The sequence below is a fragment of the Amblyomma maculatum genome, chromosome 1 (genome assembly GCF_055883805.1).
Source record: "Amblyomma maculatum isolate TAMU_Amacu chromosome 1, ASM5588380v1, whole genome shotgun sequence".
NCBI classification, from domain to species: Eukaryota; Metazoa; Arthropoda; class Arachnida; order Ixodida; family Ixodidae; genus Amblyomma; species Amblyomma maculatum.
In genome coordinates, this window is record NC_139344.1 from 72,523,449 (window position 1) to 72,544,591 (window position 21,143).

At 48.8% G+C, this 21,143-nt stretch overlaps 1 protein-coding gene across 1 annotated transcript in view; it reads left to right on the top strand.

The window, feature by feature from the left end:
* The window catches only part of LOC146202786 (uncharacterized), a 53,679-nt gene extending 35,767 nt beyond the window's left edge, over positions 1-17,912 (top strand). Inside the window, exon 3 of the mRNA XM_084602041.1 lies at positions 17,103-17,912. Within this exon, the coding sequence (XP_084458167.1) occupies positions 17,103-17,912 (810 nt within the window). The remainder of the gene's footprint in view (positions 1-17,102) is intronic.
* Positions 17,913-21,143: the final 3,231 nt, after the last annotated feature.

The window sequence follows — 21,143 nt, forward strand, 5'->3', positions numbered from 1 at the left end:
CACTGGTACTGGCCAATAGCCTCGACGCGTCTACCATGTAATATACTTGGTGCGGCCAACCCTCATGATTAGCTCCTGCGGGGGTGTCATCAGGAATGCATCAGTGCGCGTGGCCGCGTTTTGCGCGCGGTAATCAATACACATACGCACTGAACTGTCCTTTTTACCAACGCACACCACGGGAGGAGCATAGTCGCTTTCTACGGAATATTTGAGGCCCAGGTCTAACAACTCATTTACCTGTCGGCCTACCTCTTCCCTCAGAAGTTCAGGCACTCGCTAAGGGAAAGCGCATTTTGGCTGATACCCGCCGTGAAGCTCGATTTTGTGCAGTCCTAACACCGCGGCCCCAGGGGTCTTGGTGAATGATCAGAATACCCGCCGAATAGTCTCGAGATTTCAGTGCGCTTCTGACAGCCCAAATGTGCCAGTTTCTCGCGTTCGACCGAAGTGGAACCTGGGTGCGCAGAGGAGGGGCGAGGCGTGCACTCGATCGCTCCGAAATCTGAGTCTTCGTCAAAGACTACCTCGTCGTTACTAACCCGAGCGCAGTAAGGCCGACACCTGTTGGCATGCACGAGCGGTGCGACTCGCGCACCGACTCGGTAAGAATTCTGCCTTTTGTGATGGCTAAATTGCCTGTGCCGGAGCTTGGGATAGGGGTTGCGTGACGTTCCGCGAACCACCGAGCTCTCCACAATTTACCCTGCTCGTGTCACCTTTTGTCCGAACACCGGATAATAGAAGGGTCGCTCAACGACACGCTGGAATGCGGGGACGACGCGCTAATGACGGCTACACGTGCGCTGTTGCGAGGATGGCAAGGGTTCCGGGAACGGGAAGAAAGGACCCGAGGTGACAAGGAAAGCAACAGAAGGAATGGGACAGAGATGAATGAGAGGCGCTCTAGAGCTGGTCAACCCAGCCTCGTATCCCGAGGGATGACTGCCTGAAGATACGAAGACGTCTCACTAGTCCTGGCGGCGCGTCTATTGAGCTCGCCGTGTACACCGTCATCATCAGCGCTGCCTGCGGCTATGACCATCATCTCCCACCTCAAGCACCGGATCATCGCAGTGGCGTCCAGGCGCAACCTCAAGACCGTCGGGTGAGCAGTGGCATCAGTTTCTGATTATATCTGTTACTGGCCCTATTTCGTATGTGATTGCTGCTCTCCACCCCGAAAAGAGCCCTATGACCTGGACATTACAATGGTGCCAGCGGTATTTTCGGGTCTGGCATTGCTCTTAAACGGATCTCTTTGCCACGGAGAGTAGGAAGGATACATGGAATCCGACCGACTGGCTAGACTGGCATTGAAATGAACGCAAAAGCTGAAGATCCGGTCACGGCACGTGGGTCGAGTGTACTAGCGTTTAGCCATTTGATCCCTATGTTTGATGGTACCGAACCTGTTCGCGAATTTCTTAATACCGTAGAGCAAGTTGTCAGCATCGCTTTTTGCGCCGATAGTCATGTGCTGTGTCTCTGTAAGTGTAAGATGGCAGGCGCTGCCAAAGAGTTTGTGTGGCATGATGCAGCGGCCAGGGAGGCGACATTTTCCAAGTTCAAAGAGGTTATGATCGAGTTGTTTGACACGGAGCTGTTGAGATTGTGCATGCAGCGGTGTATGGGTGCGCGACAGGTTCCTAGCGAAGACTTCCGATCCTTCGCAACGCGAGTACAAAAGCTAGCGCAGGCAACAATGGCTGATGAACTTGAAGTAAATGACGAGAAATGCAAAATGAAGAAAGAATTGCTACAGGATCAAATGAGATTGCAGTTTGTGAATGGGCTGAGGGGCAGTGTGCGGCGGTTTGTCATGTCACGTGATCCGTTAATGTTTGACGATGCGGTCGCCTGCGCTGTAAACGAGGAATAAACGAACTCCGCAGTGGCGGCATGTCTGAGATACGAGTCGTCGACAAGGAAGAAAGCTCGTTTCGCAAAGAGATAGAAGAAATGAAACAATTTTTTTAGTCGATATTTAGTGGTCACACTTCCAACACTTATATCCTCGCCCAGGATGCCCGATCTGTAAAAACGAAGATGCCAAGGCCGACATCCACCACTTGCTGTGGGACTGCCCAGCACTCAAACCAACACGAATCCGGCACTTGAGCATAGCTGGCCTTTCAGCAACCAATCCTGCCTCATACGTCACTTGGACGCAGGGACCTCATCATCGCTCACTTCTGGACTTCATAAAATCAGCCAACCTTTTTCCATTCATTTAATCATTCATTCATCCTTCATCTCATATCCTACTGATGCCCTGAGGCAATAATTATCAACTAAAAAAAATAGAGAACATTGAGAGGTTGCTCACTGCACCACAGTCATCGAGTGCTCCATATGGGCGGTAAGCAGATCAATTAAGGGGAAGTGAGGGTGCTCGTTATAATACATGAAGGAAAGAAGCCAACAGTCGGCAAGGCCAAGGAAAGCATTGGGGATGGTACTTTATGTCTTTTTTTTTAATGTTTACTTGGATGGTCACAGAAATTACTATCCCCAACGCTTTCCTTGGCCTCGCCGACTGTTGGCTTCTTTCTTCCATATGGGCGGTGTTATTCACGTTGGGCATGCTTCGTGTGCGGTCGAATTAGTCACTTTACTCGTAATTGCGCTGAGCGTGTACACTCCGCGAAACAGTCCATTCCAAAAAACGAGTAGGTCGCCCCTCTGACTGCGGGTCGGAAGGGGCTAAAGAAAAGGAACTGGGAGGTTTCGGTGAGTAGATCCGCTGTAGACTGTGAGATAGAGAGTGTACAAAACAAGGGTACCGCGATCTCTGGAGGTCCTCTTACAGTGGTACGATATTCGAAGGAAACTGGTCCGATAGTACAGTGCTGCATAAGCGGGAGTGAAGCTGAAATGTTAGTTCACACGGGCTCTCGCATTTCGCTCATTTCTGAACGGGCTTTCAAGCGATTGCAAGAGTGATGCCCTGAGAAAATTACTAGCGTGGTAAGCTCGCATGGGCGCTTTGTGAGCATCACTGGGGGTAAGATCGACGTCCACGGCTGTATTTCTTTGCAAATTTCCTTAGGAAACAGAACTTTTTTTCATGACTGTTCTGTGATTGCGGATGGGCCCGCAATCCCAGTAGACATATAATCGGACAGGACATCATATCGGCCCAGAAAATTAATATTTTAACAACTGAAGGGGTCTTGGATCTACAAGAGTGCCGAATTCCTATTAAAAATTGGTGAGCTAAATCCATGAGAGCGGTCCCTCAAGCGCTAGCTGTCCTAGATGATGCGCCCGAACGCATATCCGTGAGGCTGACGTGCCCTTGCACTGTACCGGCCTTGTCGCAAATTGTTTGCTGGGCAAAGCTGGCGAATCCCGTACGCGAATAGACCAGATTGGCGTCGTCGAGGTTGATACTGTTTTGGCACATAGATTGATAGGGTCCGCGACTCTAGTAAAGCCAGACGAAAGATGCCGCGTTCCCGTCCGCCTTGGAAACTTCACTAAAGAGGAAATAATTTTTCCCCGAAATATGAATATTGTTACATATCTGTGCGCTGTGGAAGAACCACAGGACGAAAAAGTACTTGCGGTCACAGATCATTGCCAGCCATTGAAAAATGATGAGATCATGTCTATCTTTGATGTGTCTCACATACCCGAGGAGGACTTGGCCCAACTGAGGAAGTCAATTAAGGCATACACTGAAATGTTTTCTTGAGGCAACTTTAACCTCGGGCAATGTGGGACAATCAAACAACACATAGACCACGGGGCGCATGTCCTGTGTATCAAAGGGCCTACCGCATTCCGTATGCGCAGCGCGAGGAGATGGCCAAGCAAGTGCAAGATATGCTGAAAGCCATAATCATAGAACATTCCAAGTCCCCATGGGGTACGCCTGCACTATTGGTTGAAACGCCAGATGTGTCATTCCGTTTTGTAGTTGACTCCAGGAAACTAAACAGTGTCACCAGAGTGGACCCGTATCCTCTGCCAAACATCTAAGAGACCTTGCCACAGTTGGGATCGGCCAAGTACTTCTTGGTTGTGCACTTGGTCTCTGGCTTCTGGCGAATCGAGATGGATCCTTATAATAAAGAAAAAACGGCGTTTAACACGACCAGTGGTCATTATCAGTGGACGAAAATGCCCGTGGGATCAGTAAACAGTCCTGCTGTCCTGCAGTGAACCGCCGACGTTGTGCTAGAGGGGTTGACTGGCCACATATGTCACATGCACATGGATGGCACAATTATCTATAGCTCTACGATTGAGCAGCATATGGTATATATTGAGGCAGTGCTGAGGAGACTGAAAGGCGCCGGGCTGAAGTTGAAGCCGAGGAAGTGTCAATTTTTGATGGCGAAAGTCCCTCGGTCATGTAGTGTCTGCCAACGGCGTGCAACCAGATGAGGAGAAAGTTGAGGCGGTTCTTCGCTTTCACAACCCAAGCTGTGTCAGACAGGTGCAAGAGTTTCTGGCCTTAGTAGAAAATTATCGAAGTCACATCGCGAACTTTGCTCCAATGGCTAATTCACTGACATTGCTAACAGCAAAGCACACACATTTCGAATGGACGGCCGAAGCACAGGCTGCTTTCGAGAATCTGAAAAGAAAGCTCGTTGAAGCGGCAATACTCAAGTACCCTGACTTTAGGAAAGAGTTTATCCTTCATACCGATGCGTCATAGAGCACGGTTGGAGCAGTACTGTCGCAAAGGTTAGAACAAAGGAACATCCGGTGGCTTTCGCAAGTCGTCAGCTAAATAAGGCGGAACAAAATTATAGCGCAACAGAAAAAGAATGCTTGCCTGTTGTTTGGGCGGTCAGCCACTTTCGCTGTTACTTGTATAGTCGCAAGTTTAAAATAGGGACAGACTGCCAACCGCTTAAGTGGCTTATGAACGTCAGAGATCCTAGCCTGCCACTGGCACGCTGGAACCTTCAGCTTCAAGGCTATGACTTTGAAATAGAGCATAGAGCGGGAAAAGTGCACGCAAACGCGGATGCCTTGAGTCGGGTGCGCTCAGAAGCAGTCTCTGAAGTAAGGACCACAGCTTTTATTTCAGTTTCTGATGAAGAAAAGCTGAAACAGAATCAGCAGAATGACTCGAAACTTCAAGAATTTAGGGATTAACTAGCTGACGACCCGGTGTATCCAAGGGGATACGCATTGAGCGCATCTGGCTTGCACTTAAAGGAGCTCCATCGCTCGTTGGGGATGAATCGGAGGTTTGCTCGCCCACCATGAAGCATGCACTAGCTGTGCCGGCAGTCTCTTGCCATGAGCTCCACTCGAGACATACAATCCGTCACTGCTGCCGGACTGAACTAGCAGCTCCCAATCCTCACGTGAAAGCAGGCAGTCTACTCCCTCCGCGAGCTTGCTGGTAAGTGCGCATACGAGGTTTGCAGCCAACGGCTGTGCTATAACTGACGGTCGCCACCTCACACCGACCGCAAGGGTTACTAGTTTTGCCTCTACTGTTTCGCCAAATGCTGACACAAGATTTATCTTGCCGCAAGGCTCCTGAAACTCGTCAGGCACGAGACTTTGCCTGACTACCGTAATTTCGCTACCGCTATGATCCCCGTTGTCGGCACTCCAGCGCATTCTATATCTACTTGCTGTAGTTTTGATGTACGCACTTCTTCGGGCAATCGGAGAGCCACCATCGTCTTTACCGTCGTCACTGAACCTGCCGGCGCAGCCACCGCCGCTAGTCTTCGTCGTACCGCCGCCGCAATGTGCTCGCGCTGCATAATAGACCCGTTGGTTTGCCCCAGCAGACGATGCAAGCTCTTCGGGCACATTCACAGACTCCTCGTCCATATTGCCGCGAAACCTTCAAAACTGTATTTGTTATTTTTAACAACCGCCGGCATACAGGCTTATCACTCTGATTCTGGACCGCGTATCAGTTCCGTAATCTTTCTTTGTTAATGCTCGATGTCGCGAGTCACACATTTATCAGTTTTGTTGTAGCGCAAGATGCACCGAGATCTGTCTCGAAGGTGCCGGCCACTCGGGTGTCTTTCCACAATGTTCCAGCCCGTGCTGGTAGCTGTTTGCGATGTTATCTAGATTGTTCGGTGCAACCTTTAAATTGAGCGTTGACGAGTGTGATGGGCATTCTTTGTTCGACGATCGACGAGCACGTTTGTTTCTATCGCCGCCGCCGAGTTGCTTAGTTCTTTTGTGGGCGCAAGTCAGCCCAAATAAAGAGTTTCTTTAGTGCAATCATCGACCCCTTCATTTGTGTCGTCGACCTCGTCACCACTACGTGACATCTGGTGGAGGTGCTGCCTTTGATCCTTCAAGCGAAGACCCAAGCCGTGTTCCTGTCGCCCTGGAAGACCAGCCTACAGATCACCGAGCCAGCCGCCGACTTCAATGCCTACAACCCGAACACGGTCTGCTGCCTGACCCCATTTGATCTCGGAAGCCATCGACGCTGACAATGGCCCAGCCTACAGCACCGGTTGTTGTCGTCCAACCCCGTGAGCCCCCCTGCTTCCATGGACGACCGGATGAAGATGCTGGAGACTGGATGGGCCTTTTCGACCATGTGACAGAATTCAACGGCAGGAACGACGCTGCGAAACTCGGGCAGGTCTACATTGTTCTTCAAGGACATGCCCGAGTTTGGTTCGAAAATCATGAGGCAGCTATTAAGGATTGGCACATTTTCAAGGAAGCGTTTTTGACTGCCTTTTCAAGCGTCGTCCGAAAGGAAAGAGCCCAGGCCCTCCTTCAGTCAAGACTTCAACTTCCTAACGAGCCTGTCCTGGCATACGTTGAAGAGATGATGCGCCTCATTCGGCGCGCCGACCCTAACATGACTGAAGGTGAGAGAGTCAAATTTTTAATGCGAGGCGTCAAAGAATCGCTTTTTGCAAATCTTGCCCGAAATCCGCCAAAAACTGTGCCGGAATTTGAAACGGAAGCGTCTGCCATCGAGAAGACATTGTACACCCGGATAAGCCACTAAGAGCGACCACTTCAGCGAGACTACTCAAGCCACTACCCCAGCGCATCTGCAAGTGGAAGGAACCTTCGGGACCTCATCCAGAAGATCGTGCGAGAGGAGCTCCGCCGATTGATACCATCATCGCAACAACCCCAGGTGGCGACGCTCGCGGACTTCGTCCGTGAAGAAGTCCAGCAGGCGCTGGGTGTTCCTCAAGCGACGGCTGCGACTGTTCCAGCGGAAGAGGCAATAGCAATGAACTACGCTGGTGCATTACGTCGCCCTGCGCCCCGACGTGATGACTTTCCGAGCCCTCGCCGCTACTGTCCTGTTCCTGAAAACCGCCCCTTGGCCGCCCGCCAAGCCTACCAACGACCCCCAAGCCCCAGGAAGTGCGGCGCCTAGAGGACAGCAAACAACCGGCCATTATGCTTCCACTGCGGTGGGGCCGGACACATTCTGCGTCACTGCCCGTACCGACGAATCGGTCTCCGCGGATTTGCAGTCTACGCTCCACGACCACGCCCAGGTGAACGACCACAAGAAATTGACAACTATCTGCGTAGCGGTGAGATTGCGCCACCAAGCCGTCGGTTCAGATCTCCATCGCCGTACAGGACCCGCTTTGCGTCGCCAGGCCGTACCTGTGATGAGAGTATGCCCGGAAGGTCCCCAAGCCCGCGCAGGGAAAACTAAACAGAGCAAACTTTGGAGGTGAGGTTGCTCAACGGCGAAAAGACGAACATCCTCCGCCGCCGACGACCATTAACGACGACGCAGCCATTTCACCGCCGCTCCACACGACGCCATCGACGACAATACGACCAGACTGCAAGCAGACAGCGCCGCCCAGCGAAGTAACAACGGTATGCCCCGGCCATGACCTGAAGAAACGACGGAGCCGAGATCAGATACTAAGTCCCACGCGCAATGGGAGGACGCGAACAAGTGACCTTGAAGTTGATATTGACGGTCGCAGAGTCACTGCCCTAGTAGACACCGGAGTCGACTATTCAGCCATTAGTGGACCGTTAGCCTCTCAGCTCAGAAAAGTTACCACAGCTTGGGATGGCCCGCTGATTCGCACCGCAGGTGGCAACCTGATTACACCATCGGGACGATGCACTGCAAGAATAACCGTAAATGGGCGTACTTACCCCACCAGCTTTGTGGTCTTGCAGCAGTGCTCCCGCGACGTGATTTTAGGCATGGACTTCCTAAATGAACATAGGGCTATCATCGACCTGCGATCCAAGCTCATCAAGCTCTCTGCAGACAAAGCCATTCCTGCTAAGACGACGTCGACGCAACAAATCGCTCTAAACGTCCTCAATGAAGAATTGACCGTACCGCCCCGATCAAGCATCGCAGTCTGCGTAGATAGCGCAAACATCTAAACCGCTGAAGGCATCGTCGAAGGAAATATCCAATTACTCTTAGAACGAGGTGTCGGCATCGCAAGAGGCATCGCGAAATTCCGGAGAGGTCAAGCTCAGGTTCTGGTAACAAACTTCACCGAAGAATACCGGCATCTCAACAAGGGTATGACGATCGCTTTTCTCGACGAATTAGCGGACCTCAAAGATGTATTCGCCCTCCACGACCAAACGCTGGAAGACGCACCAGACGTATTCCGTCAGCCCACATTTGACATCAACCCTGCATTGACCCACCACAGGAAAGACCAGATTCTCAGTCTGCTTCGAAGCTACGGGGAGTGCTTCTCAACGTCATCGAAGGTACGACAAACACCACTGGCCAAGCACCGCATAATAACGGACGAACACGCCCGACCTCTGCGCCAAACCCCTTATCGTGTACCGCCGCGAGAATGCCAGGCCATTCGTGATCAAGTTGAGGAAATGCGGCGTGATGACATAATCCAGCCATCGAACAGCCCCTGGGCGACACCAGTCGTTTTGGTGAAGAAGAAAGACGGCACACTTCGCTTCTGCGTTGATTACCGCCGCTTGAATAGCATAATGAAGAAGGATGTCTACCCGCTTCCCCGCATCGACGACACTCTCGACCGGCTCTGCAATGCACGGTACTTCTCATCGATGGACCTGAAAAGCGGATATTGGCAAATTGAGGTTGACGAAAGAGATCGCGAGAAGACCGCATTCATCACACCGGACGGTCTTTTTGAGTTTAAGGTGATGCCATTTGGCCTCTGCTCCGCACCAGCCACATTTCAATGAGTAATCGACACAGTCCTGGCAGGCTTGAAGTGGCAAATTTGTTTGGTATATTTGGACGACGTTGTTGTCTTCTCGTCAAACTTTGAAGACCGCCTAAAACGACTACAGACAGTGCTGGAAGCCATCACGTCATCGGGACTAACACTAAATGCAGAGAAGTGTCACTTCGCCTACGAAGAACTCCGGTTCCTAGGTCACATCGTTAGCAAGGACGGTATTCACCCAGACCCGGAGAAAACAGCTGCAATCGCACAATTCCCACCGCCTGCCGACAAGAAAGCTGTGCGCCGATTCCTTGGGCTGTGCGCTTATTATCCACGATTTGTCAGAAACGTTTCGCGGATCGCCGAACCGTTGACGCAGCTTACAAAGGCTGACGTACCTTTTAAATGGGAAACGCCGCAAGGAGCAGCCTTCGACGAACTTAAGCGCCGCCTGCAATGCCCTCCTATACTTGGCCACTTTGATGAAACGCCGAGACCGAAATTCACACCGACGCGAGCAGTGTGGGCCTAGGAGCCATTCTCGTGCAGAAGAGTGCCGGACAGGAAAAAGTAATCGCCTACGCTAGCAGGTCCCTCACAAAAGCCGAAGTCAATTACTCGACGACCGAGAAGGAGTGCCTTGCGATCATCTGGGCTACTTCTAAGTTTCGTCGATACCTATACGGCCGACCATTCAAGGTTGTTAGCGACCATCATGCGCTCTGCTGGCTGGCTAATTTGAAAGAAAGATCCCTCCGGCCGCCTTGCCAGATGGAGCCTACGACTTCAAGCATTTGACTTGACTGTAGTCTATAAGTCGGGCCGGAGGCATTCCGACGCAGACTGCTTATCACGCGCTCCCGTCGACGCTCCCCCGAAGGACGATGACGACGACGCCTTTTTAAAACCGGTAAGCGCCAGCAGTTTCGCAGAACAACAGCGATCAGACCCTGAGCTGAAAGCGCTAGCCGATTACTTAGAAGGAAAGACCACTTCCCCTCCTAGTGTGTTCAGGTGACATTTATCATCGTTCGCGTTAAGCAATGACCTCCTAGTGAAAAAGAACTGTGCAACCAACAAGACCGCGCAGCTTCTTGTAGTGCCTAAAAACCTCCGGCAGGAAATTCTGCAGGCGTTGCACGATGAGCGCACAGCAGGCTATCTCGGATTTGCGCGCACGTTGCGTCGAATCCAGGAAAAGTATTACTGGCCGCGACTGCCTGCCGAAGTTGCCCACTACGCGAAGACGTGTCATGAGTGCCAACGACACAAGACGCCGCCGATCAGACCAGCAGGACTATTAAACCCGATTCCGCCACCAATCCTGCCCTTTCAACAAATTAGGATGGATCTCCACGGCCCCTTTCCATCTTCGTCTATGGGTAACAAGTGGATCATCGTGGCCACTGACTACCTTACCCGTTACGCCGAAGCAAGAGCACTACCAAAAGGTACCGCGGCAGAAGTCGCCAAATTTTTTGTCGAACAAATTCTCTTGCGACATGGCGCCCCAGAAGTGCTCATCACGGACAGAGGAACGGCGTTTACGGCAGAGTCGACGGAAGCCATCCTTGAATAGTCATACAAGCCATCGACGAACAACTGCGTACCATCCCCAGACCAATGGCCTTACGGAGCGCCTGAATAAAACTATCGCGGACATTACCGCCATGTACGTCGACGCTGAACACAAGACCTGGGACGCCATCTTGCCGTACGTGATCTTCGCGTATAACACGGCAGTCCAGGAGACGACCAGAGCGACCCCGTTTAAGCTTGTGTACGGCAGGGAGCCCATGACGACGCTCGACGCAATGCGGCCGCACGTAACCAGCGAGGACAACCTTGACGTCGCCGCCTACCTGCAGCGTGCAGAGGAAGCCCGACGGCTCGCACGGCTGCGTATTAAAGACCAACAGCGCACCGACAGCCGACGATACAATTTACGACGACGCCACGCAGAGTACAATCCAGGAGACCAAGTGTGGGTTTGGACACCAATTCGCCGTCGCGGATTAAGTGAAAAGTTGTTGCGTCGATAATTTTGGCCGTACAAAATCATTCGCCGCGTTGGACCACTGGACTATGAAGTCATTCCCGACGAACCGTCAGCATCACAACGGCGACGCGAACGACCAGAAATTGTACATGTTGTACGACTGAAGCCATATTACGCGCGTTAAAGAATCTGTGGTGTTTAAACTTTGCAGTGTTTATGTTTAAGTTTCTTTGTTTTGGAACATCGAGGCGATGTTTTTTTTAAGGGGGGAGTAATGCCGCGAAACCTTCAAAACTGTATTTGTTGTTTTTTAACAGCCGCCGGCATACAGGCTTATCACTCTGATTCTGGACCGCGTATCAGTTCCGTAATCTTTGTTTGTTAACGCTCGATGTCGCGAGTCACACCTTTATCAGTTTCGTTGTAGCGCAAGATGCACCGAGATCTGTCTCAAAGGTTCCGGCCACTCGGGTGTCTTTCCACAATGTTCCAGCCCGTGCTGGTAGCTGTTTGCGACGTTATCTAGATTGTTCTGTCCAGCCTTTAAATTGAGCGCTGACGAGTGTGATGGGCATTCATTGTTCGACGATCGACGAGCACGTTTGTTTCTATCGCCGCCGCCGAGTTGCTTAGTTCTTTTGCGGGCGCAAATCAGCCCAATAAAGAGTTTCTTTAGTGCAATCATCGACCCCTTCATTTGTGTCGTCGACCTCGTCACCACTACGTGACAATATCTATGTTCATCCCGGACGAGCCCCCACCTGTCATGTTCGACCACAACACCGTTATCCCTCCAACACCCCTCTATCCCGACGCACCCGATGCTCCACTTCCCGCGCAGTCCCGCCTCCGAGTCCCTTCTTCACCACCCATCTGTATGCTCCGCGCCATCTCGTTCGCTTCCCGGCAACTGCCCACTCGGCCTCCGAGGTCCGCCCCTCCACACACGCACACCACTCGGCCTCCAAGATCCGCACTCCTACACGCGAACACATCCCTTCGTCCCCCCCTCGTGGGATTTGCCCGCTTATGCCGGCACTCCTTCCTCACAACTTCAAACACCTTTTACAAAATTTAAACTTTTAATAATTGAAATTTTATTTAAATTTTAAAATTTAAAATTTTTAATAATGTCAATTATTTAAGTGTATACACACAGATTTTAGATTTTTCTTCGGCAAGCATCATTCTCAGCATTCTGACACCTTGAAACCCTTCTCGAATTTTTCGTTTTTCAAATATATCAAATAATGAATCGAGCAAATACGTTAATTTCTTAAATTAGCAACATCCAGCATTCTATTTTAGTTCTGAGGATTTTGACACCTTGTGGGATTACTTTGAAATTATGTGCTGTTATAGTACCAGTATGAAACCTCCCCCACTTACCGTGGTTTCGGGCCTGAGTGCGCCGAGGCTACGAAGGAAGCAGAGAACAAGTTATAAGCACAATGTTTATTATACAGAACGCTGCATTACAAACACTGCACTAAAACCCAACCCGACCGCCTATAGCCCAGCCGCAGAACCCGAGAGCAGCGTCGCGTGCGCACAATGCAAAAGCTACCGAGGCGTTCGCGACAAAGCTAAGGGCGATCACAGGCCGCGCGGCCAACCAAGGGGCCAAAACGCGCGACACATGACGAAGATAAAGGATGCGTAGAGCACACCTCCCTGGCACGGGTCGCATGTCAATGGGTCAACGCGCGTCGCCACTGGCACTGAGCGGTGGTAACGGAGAGCCGTTCCAAATCAGGCCCTCCCGTCTCGGAAGCGTCGGCGCAGCACAAGCTATGGTGGCTACAGGCGAGCGCCGGACACTTTTCGGGCATGCTGAACTCGAGCAAGCATGCAGGGTCCTCTCGTTCACAATCCGCGGCCCCCAGCCAAGGACGGGGCACCTGGAGCGGAAAACGCACGCACCTGCTGCTCCCCGAGTCGGTGGCGGGCTCTCCGTTCGTTTCCCGCGCGTAGCGATCGCGTCGATACAAGAGCCCAATATGTGACAGGGAGGTGGGCCATACGGGAGGCGAGACCACCACGGAAAGAAAAGAAGAGAAGGTTCAGTGAAAGAAGTTCTCGGAGCAGCTCCCTTCGGGAGGGTTCAGCAGTGTTAATGCTGCCCCCTCCCTATAGCAGTGACCCCGCAAATCTCCAAGGAGCTAACAAGCGGCAGCGTCTGTGCGCTCCGCGTCGCCCAGGAAGTAGGATACCCACAACCTATGAAACTTCTTTTTACAATTCTTGATTTTTTAAAATAATTGCAATTATAATGGTTCAATTCCCGCTCTAAAATTTCTGAATTGGCATCATTAAGCATTGTCTTTTCATTCTGAGCATTTTGAAACCTTTGAACTCTATGTTCCGAATTCTAGGTAGAGCCGGGCTTCGCGTGGGCCTAAATTTGACCTTCATTTCACATTCAGTGACAGGCGGAGAAACTATTCTTATGCAGTTCATTTGTGCAAAGAAAAATGTGACAAGTGTTTTTTCTATAACGCAGCAACAGTGTCAGCGTGGGCTAGCCATTGATTTTCAAGGAGCCACAAGACAAATGTGCACAAATATACCGTGCCGTCATTTCCCCAAAACATCGAACCGCTTGAAGTAACCTAGCTGACCACCTTGGTGTCACACCGTAAGGCCATGACCTTGAGTTTTTATCATTCAGTACGACCACTAAAACTCAAGGCGCGGTTGAGGTGCCCGCTGTAAAGTGATACAATTCCTACGCCTCTTATCTTTATATATATATATATATATATATGAAGGAAAGAAGCCAACAGTCGGCGAGGCCAAGGAAAGCGTAGGGTATGTTACTCTATGTCTTTTTTTTAATGTTTACTTGGATAATCAAAGAAATTAGTAATGTAATCTTGTTTAGGGGAAGATAATTAAACACAAAGTAGCAGAAAAAACAACGTGCCGATGGTGGGATCCGAACCCACGACCTCCGAATATCGCGTCCGGTGCTCTTCCAACTGAGCTACATCGGCCGCTGTCTCCCCTGCTACTTGCTTGGGTATTTACGTTGTCTGTATACGAACCTTGAGAGTGTTCACCAGCGCCACCCTCAGCCATAGCGGCGGACGTAGAACGTCCTTTGTTACCGCCAGCGTCACGTAGAACGTGACGCTGGCGGTAACACCAGCGCCGGTAACGCCAGCGTCGGTAACGCCAGCGTCACGTTCTACGTGACGCTGGCGGTAACAAAGGACGTTCTACGTCCGCCGCTATGGCTGAGGGTGGCGCTGGTGAACACTCTCAAGGTTCGTATACAGACAACGTAAATACCCAAGCAAGTAGCAGGGGAGACAGCGGCCGATGTAGCTCAGTTGGAAGAGCACCGGACGCGATATTCGGAGATCGTGGGTTCGGATCCCACCATCGGCACGTTGTTTTTTCTGCTACTTTGTGTTTAATTATCTTCCCCTAAACAAGATTACATTACTAATTTCTTTGATTATCCAAGTAAACATTAAAAAAAAAAAAAAGACATAGAGTAACATAACCTACGCTTTCCTTGGCCTCGCCGACTGTTGGCTTCTTTCCTTCAAGTATTATAACGAGCACCCTCATTTCCCCTTAATTGATCTGCCTATATATATATATATATATATATATATATATATATATATATATATATATATATATATATATATATATATATATATATATATTGTCTTTGACTTGTGGCAGCGCTGAAATTGTGTGAATGTTCGCTATTCTCGACTCTCAAATGAGTAATTCTTCTACTCGGGCAGTTTTTACGAATTCACTAGTACCAGTCCAAACTAATTAGAAATGAATGGGATATGTCGTATTCACTAGAATGACGCGCGGCCGCATATGTAACGCGAGGTGCAACTTTGCATATTGCCCATTGTGAAAAAATAAAAACAAAAATGTAACGCGAGATAAGCACTTGAAAATGTACCTTTAAAATACATTTTGGTGGCTGTTGCCTTCATAAAACTTGCGCACACCCACAAATGGGATTCGCCAGGACCAGGCGGGGATTACAGTTTCTTAGATTATATTCTTTTGAACTGAGATGAGAAATTTGAGCAGATCATGTTCACTGACAGTGATGGTTGAGGTCTTTACAGTCTCATCAAAAACGCTCATTCGTCATCGTCGTCGGAGGCTGAGTTGTCGGAAACCGAGTCTTCCTTTTCACTCTTGTCCTCTCAGACAAAGTCGTCAAAAGCCTTTGCGTTCAGCCTCGTATTTAAAAATCGCTTCCCGCTGCATCAGTCACCCATGTATGGTATAATTAGTTAACGTCTAGCCATCGAGCTGCCATAGAATTTCCGATTTCTTCTGCTATAAGAATAGCTTTCCTTTGAAGCGAGCGTCGTACTGTGCACGGCACGTTGCCATCGCGCGAAATGCGATAACAGATGTTACCGCACTAATTCATGGTGAAAGATGCGACAAGTGCACCATAGAGGCGAGAATTCTGATCCTACAAGCAAAATCACAACGTTTTTGACTTTGGATGGATTGGGATTTGGCTGAAATGGCTTCTCTGATACCCACGTTGCCAACGTAACATTGTCAAACCGCGGAAACCGAAACCGAGTGGTATCGGATTCGATATGGCTGCACCCCGGCGCCGCTTTAGGCCAACCGTATCGCAGTATTCGATTATAACGCAAGGGTAGAGTTTGAGATCCAAAAATCACGAAAACACATCGCGTTATATTCGAGTAATTACGGTGGCATTAACTTTCTAGAACACTTTTCGAATAATAGATAACAAGCGCAAATGTCGATGCACTGTGGTTTTTTTCAACGACTCTATCGAAGAAAGGGCGCATTCAGCGTAATTGGTCTGCGCGGATTGAAGAGTTAATGGCCGCGAAGGGGTGCACTCAAATAATGGCGTTTTCGCAAATAGCCTTTGAGATTGCAGGACGCGGCACTGCGCACTGATTTTATGCATTCCCTCGGAGGTCATGGCTCGTACGCATTCTTGTGCGCCTCTCATATATGAAGCGCTATACTTATAACCTGCCGCCTTCAATAACGAAAGGTAATTTTTCGAACATGATGGTTGTAGAGTTGATAAACTGACTTGGGGCTCTTGCCATCAGTGTTACATATATTGACAGCTACAGATATAAACACTTAAACTATAAGGCAGAAAAGCAGTGACGTTGCTAGCGCTTCATTTTTTCACGCTGTTGAAGCTGTGATGATAGCAGACATTATTAAGGCACGGCAGCTAGGCACCTAAAGCATCGTTGGCCTTCTGGGTGAGAAGATTGTATATTATTCTGTACGAATATGCACATGAGTATCACACATTTATAGGCATATTAGTTTCGTTTTCCAGCACGCTATTCATATTCAGTTCGGCGTCAAAGCTGCCCGATCCATATCCGATTCGGTTTTGAAAAAGTGTCATTCGGAGAGCCCATCTGCTCTTTGTGTGCCACATTGTTTCTTTTTTTTTTAACTTCTGCTTCTTTTCTGTCACCTTTCTTTGTTGACACATATAAGATATGTTACAATTGTTGTGTATCCATGCAGCTTCTGAAAATTACACGGTACTAATCTTAATTATATCAATGTTAAAGTATTAAATAAATAAAACGCCGAGAAAGGACAAGAACGTCCTGCATCAGAAATGCTTGAATCGTGAGCCCTTCCGAGATCAGGAAAAAAAAAAGTGACGCAAGATTCGTCACTTACCGAAACCTGCGAGAGTCCCGGCGTAATTCGGCGTAATTAATTCGGTGAAGCTGAAGGTGTCCGTGGCCTGCTCACACGCTGATCGGCTAAGTATTGGGTTGCTGGTCCTGGTTTTGGCTTTCCCTTTGCGTCTTTTGTTCTCTGTTGACTAACGCACGCGGTGACATTGTCAATTTAAGGTAATGTCGACGCAGTCCCCCGGCCAAGGGCGCTTCCTTTGGTCGGCTTCCCTTCTGACCGATGATCTGCCCTTGGAGCCTTTTCAGAGCTCCGGTGTCCGCAACATCCCTGTGGCACTAGTTCCTAAGGATGGTGGCACCATTAAAATGAACAACCCAGGAGCTGTTCGAGCTGCCCTTCAGGAAACCACTTCCTTCTACGAAGGAATAGCCGAGGTGTGCCAATTTGGTCGCGTCGGGATTCTTTGCCGTTCACCAGACCTGTCATGTATAAAGGATCTGTTAAACTGCTCTACTTTTGCATCTTATGAGATAAGAAGTTTTATCCCTTCGCACCTGGCCTGCAGAAAAGGTCTAGTCCGAGGTGTGGATTCCTTATTAAGTCCAGAAGAAACCCTTGACCTTCTTTCCGCGGCAGGCGTTGTTGCGGTCTATCGCTGTAGCAGGGAGGTCAATAATGTTCGTGTGCCGACAGAATCGGTAATTGCTACCTTTGCAGGCAAAGTCTGTCCATCAGAGATTAAAGCGTGGCCTTTAATATTCCGAGTAGATCTCCTACCATCAAAGCCTCTGCAGTGCAACAACTGCTGGCGTTATGGCCATACTGCTGGCGGTTGCAAGTCCACTTTGCGATGTTGCAAATGCGGCGATGCCCATAAATCACATTTATGCTCTGATCAAAATGTCAAATGTTGTCTTTGTGGCAAACTTCACTCAGCAAATTCTTTGGAATGTCCTTCTAGAGTGCATGAAATGCAAATTCTGGAGATTATTGGCCGAAAACGCTGCTCGAGGCGTGAGGCAATTCAAGAAATTAAAGAGAGAGCCCATGGGTATCCAGGTGTGTCAGCCCGTTCTGGAGCATCATTAGATTCCTCGATGTCTAAAGCCATATAATAACTGCTGTGGAACCAACCATGACCAAAATGGGGGATAGGATTGTGACAAAAGTCACAGAGTTCATATCCAACGTTCTGGCAGCTCACATTTCTCAGGTTATGCAAACTGCTACGGTTTCTCCTACGGCACCTGGGCATTCATTATCAGTGCAGCACTCTTTAGTTACAATGTCTTGCTCGCAAAACGAATCTCTTTCCGCATCACCTATGCAAAATCCGACAAGTCAGACGTGGCTCATGATGCAGATATGGGAGATACGCGAGTCCTAAAGCGCAGTGGATCCCCGTTGTCAAACCCGTCATCGCCTCGCCCACAGGCAAAATCAAAAAAGCAACGGCTAGGCTCTAAATCGAAGGAAACCATTTTGGGGCAGGCTGTTGCTGCTGCCCGGATTACATAACCATAGGAACGTTAAAAGTTCTTCAGTGGAACTGTAGATCTCTTCTTTAATTGGCTTCAGATTTTGAAATTCGAGAGTTCAGTCCGTTTACATTAGCGAATGTTTATTTCCCTCATGGTGTTTAGGACACCAGATCTCTAGACCACTTACTAGTTTTTTGTCAAAATTCGGTTATTTTGGCTGGAGATTTTAATTCGCACCATGTTGCGTGGGGTTACAAGACGGATCCCTGCGGCAAGCGTCTGTGGAATTGGCTTTCAAACAGTAACCTTAACTGCATGAATTCTGGCTTACCAACTTTTGTACGTGCTCACATGTCAATCTGCGATAGATTTAACCTTTTCCAGCACTAGTGTTTCTATACTCAATTGGTCGACAGTTGATGGTGGCACCTCTAGCGACCATATACCTATTGTTTTTGAGGTTAACTGCCGTTTAACTCCGCCGATATTTCAGTTGAGATCATACGTTAATTATAACCAGTTTCACTCATTTTTGATTTGGTCTCTTGAGTCAGTGGTTGAGGCTACGCAAGAGTTAAAATCGCAAACATTATTCCAGGCTATTGCATCCTGTCGTAAGAAGTGTGAATTCTTAGTGCGTGCAACAAAAGGCAATACATCAACAAAATGGTGGAATGCAGATTGTTTGCGTGACTATAGAAGAAGAAAGGCTGCTAGAAGAGGCTCCTTCACAACCAGTGCCCCAAATATTGTCATGATTATAAATTTTTTGCAGCTACATTTAAACGCACAGTCGCACAAGCGAAAGATAATTATGATACTGGGCATTTCAATTACCTTTCACAATCTAATAACCGACGTGCACTTTTCAGGTTTTTAAAATCACGGAAAAAGATTCCTGCCTCAGAAAATTTGCCCTCATGTGTTTCGACTCCTAAAGAAGCTCTCAAAACAGTAGAAAGCATCGCTAAAGGTTTAAAAAAGCGTTTTTTGTCAACACTTTCCAAATCCCCTATGTTTGTAGGCCCAGTAGATACGGTTAAGGATGTCCCTAAAATTACATTTTCGCAGCTTTCTTCGATTGTAATCACATTGCGAGCTGCTGCGCCTGGCCCTGATGGAGTAACGTCAAAAATGTTTAAGATCCTCTTTGAGGTATCTCCAAATTCCTTGTTAGAGTTGGTAAATTACTCAATTATTCATTCTTGGATACCATGGTGACTGGACACTAGCCAAAGGGATTCCTTTAGTGAAACATAATGGTGGTGGCTATACTTTGGGCAATATTAGACCAATATTATTAACATCAAACTTGGTAAAATTAATTGAAAGGGTCGTTCTCCAACGGGCTACCAAGTTTTTGGAACAAAAACATATTCTTAGTCCCTGTCAAATCTTATTTCGCGCAAAATTTTCCATATGGAATGCGCATACCGACCTTGAGAGTCGAATTCTTCTTGCGCGGCGCAAACAAATGCATGCTGCATTGGTGACTCTCGATATAGAGAAGGCTCATGATAGTGTAGAGCCCCGAATTTTATTACACAGATTAGAAACTCTACGTTTTCCACAATATTTAATTGAGTGGATATCTACATTCCTACAAAACAGACAATTTTACTGTTCATTGAATGGTGTGCATTCTGGCAGATATCACCAAACCAGAGGTGTTCCTTAAGGGGCAGTTCATCTCGCCCGTGCTCTTTAACATTTTAATGAGTTCAATTCCCACTCATCAAGACGTTCGCACGTATGTCTATGCGGATGACATCGCGTTCTTTACGGCTGCACCTGACAATCAATCCCTCAACAGGCGCCTGCAATCGTACCTAAGCTTCCTTCAGAATTGGTTATGTAACTTAAGATTTTCATTAAACTTTAAAAAATGCGCTTTCCTTGTTTTCCAAATTCAGGATCCGGTAAATCTTTCTGTAACATTTAAGCAGGAAATGATTCCTCAAGTTAAGTCTTTGAAGTATCCAGGGGTGATTTACGATGACCATCTAGCATGGAGGGATCACATTGAACATGTAGCAGCGAAAGGGGCTCGTGCTGTGGGTATGTTGCCCAGGTTAAGCAATCCAAGGTCTGGGATGCGGCGCGACACTCTTTTAATGATTTATGTTATGTATGTCCTACCACGGCCGCTCGATGGAAGCGCACTGGGTGCGGCCTGCTGCGTCGCGTCGCCGTCAGGGCCGCTGTACGGTTGCTTTTTAGACCCGCTCCGCACATATGCGGCTCTAAGAAAAAAGGGTGTGCGAAAGGGGTAAAAAGGGCATAGCATGGTCATTTACCCCCTTTAGAGGGCCTTGGGGGTAACTTTGCACCTGCTGGAAGCAGGTCCCTATTCACTTACCCCCTCTTAGAAAACTTGCACCCTACTGTAACCCTACTTACCCTCTCTACCAGCGTTTGTGTGTTCGTGTGTGTGTTCGTGCCCCTTAGACAGCGGTTTGATTAGTTTGGGCACATGTCACGATGGGGCGCTCGTGCAGCATTCTGTCCCATCATGTCCTGCACCGTCGCTTTCAGAGAGGGGACGCCTTTTGTGCCACCTTCGCCACCGTTTTTTTTTCTGGCTGCGTTTGGGTCCCTCTCCATGTTTACTCTCCCCAGTTAGGAACTGCAAGCTGCAGGTGTGTCGTAGTTTCTATGGGGTGACGTCATGACTGCAAAACTGCTTCTAAATTGTAATGAAACTGCAGATACTTTTATTTTGTTTGTGGGAGTAATGCTCTGGCAGTGCACAGCCTGTTTCAGGCTTATAGTGGAGCCACTCCGACTGCATAACGAACTGTCACGGGCCGTTCTGCAAACGTAATTCCTAAGCTGCTTAAAGGAAAGAAAAGGCACAGTATCTGT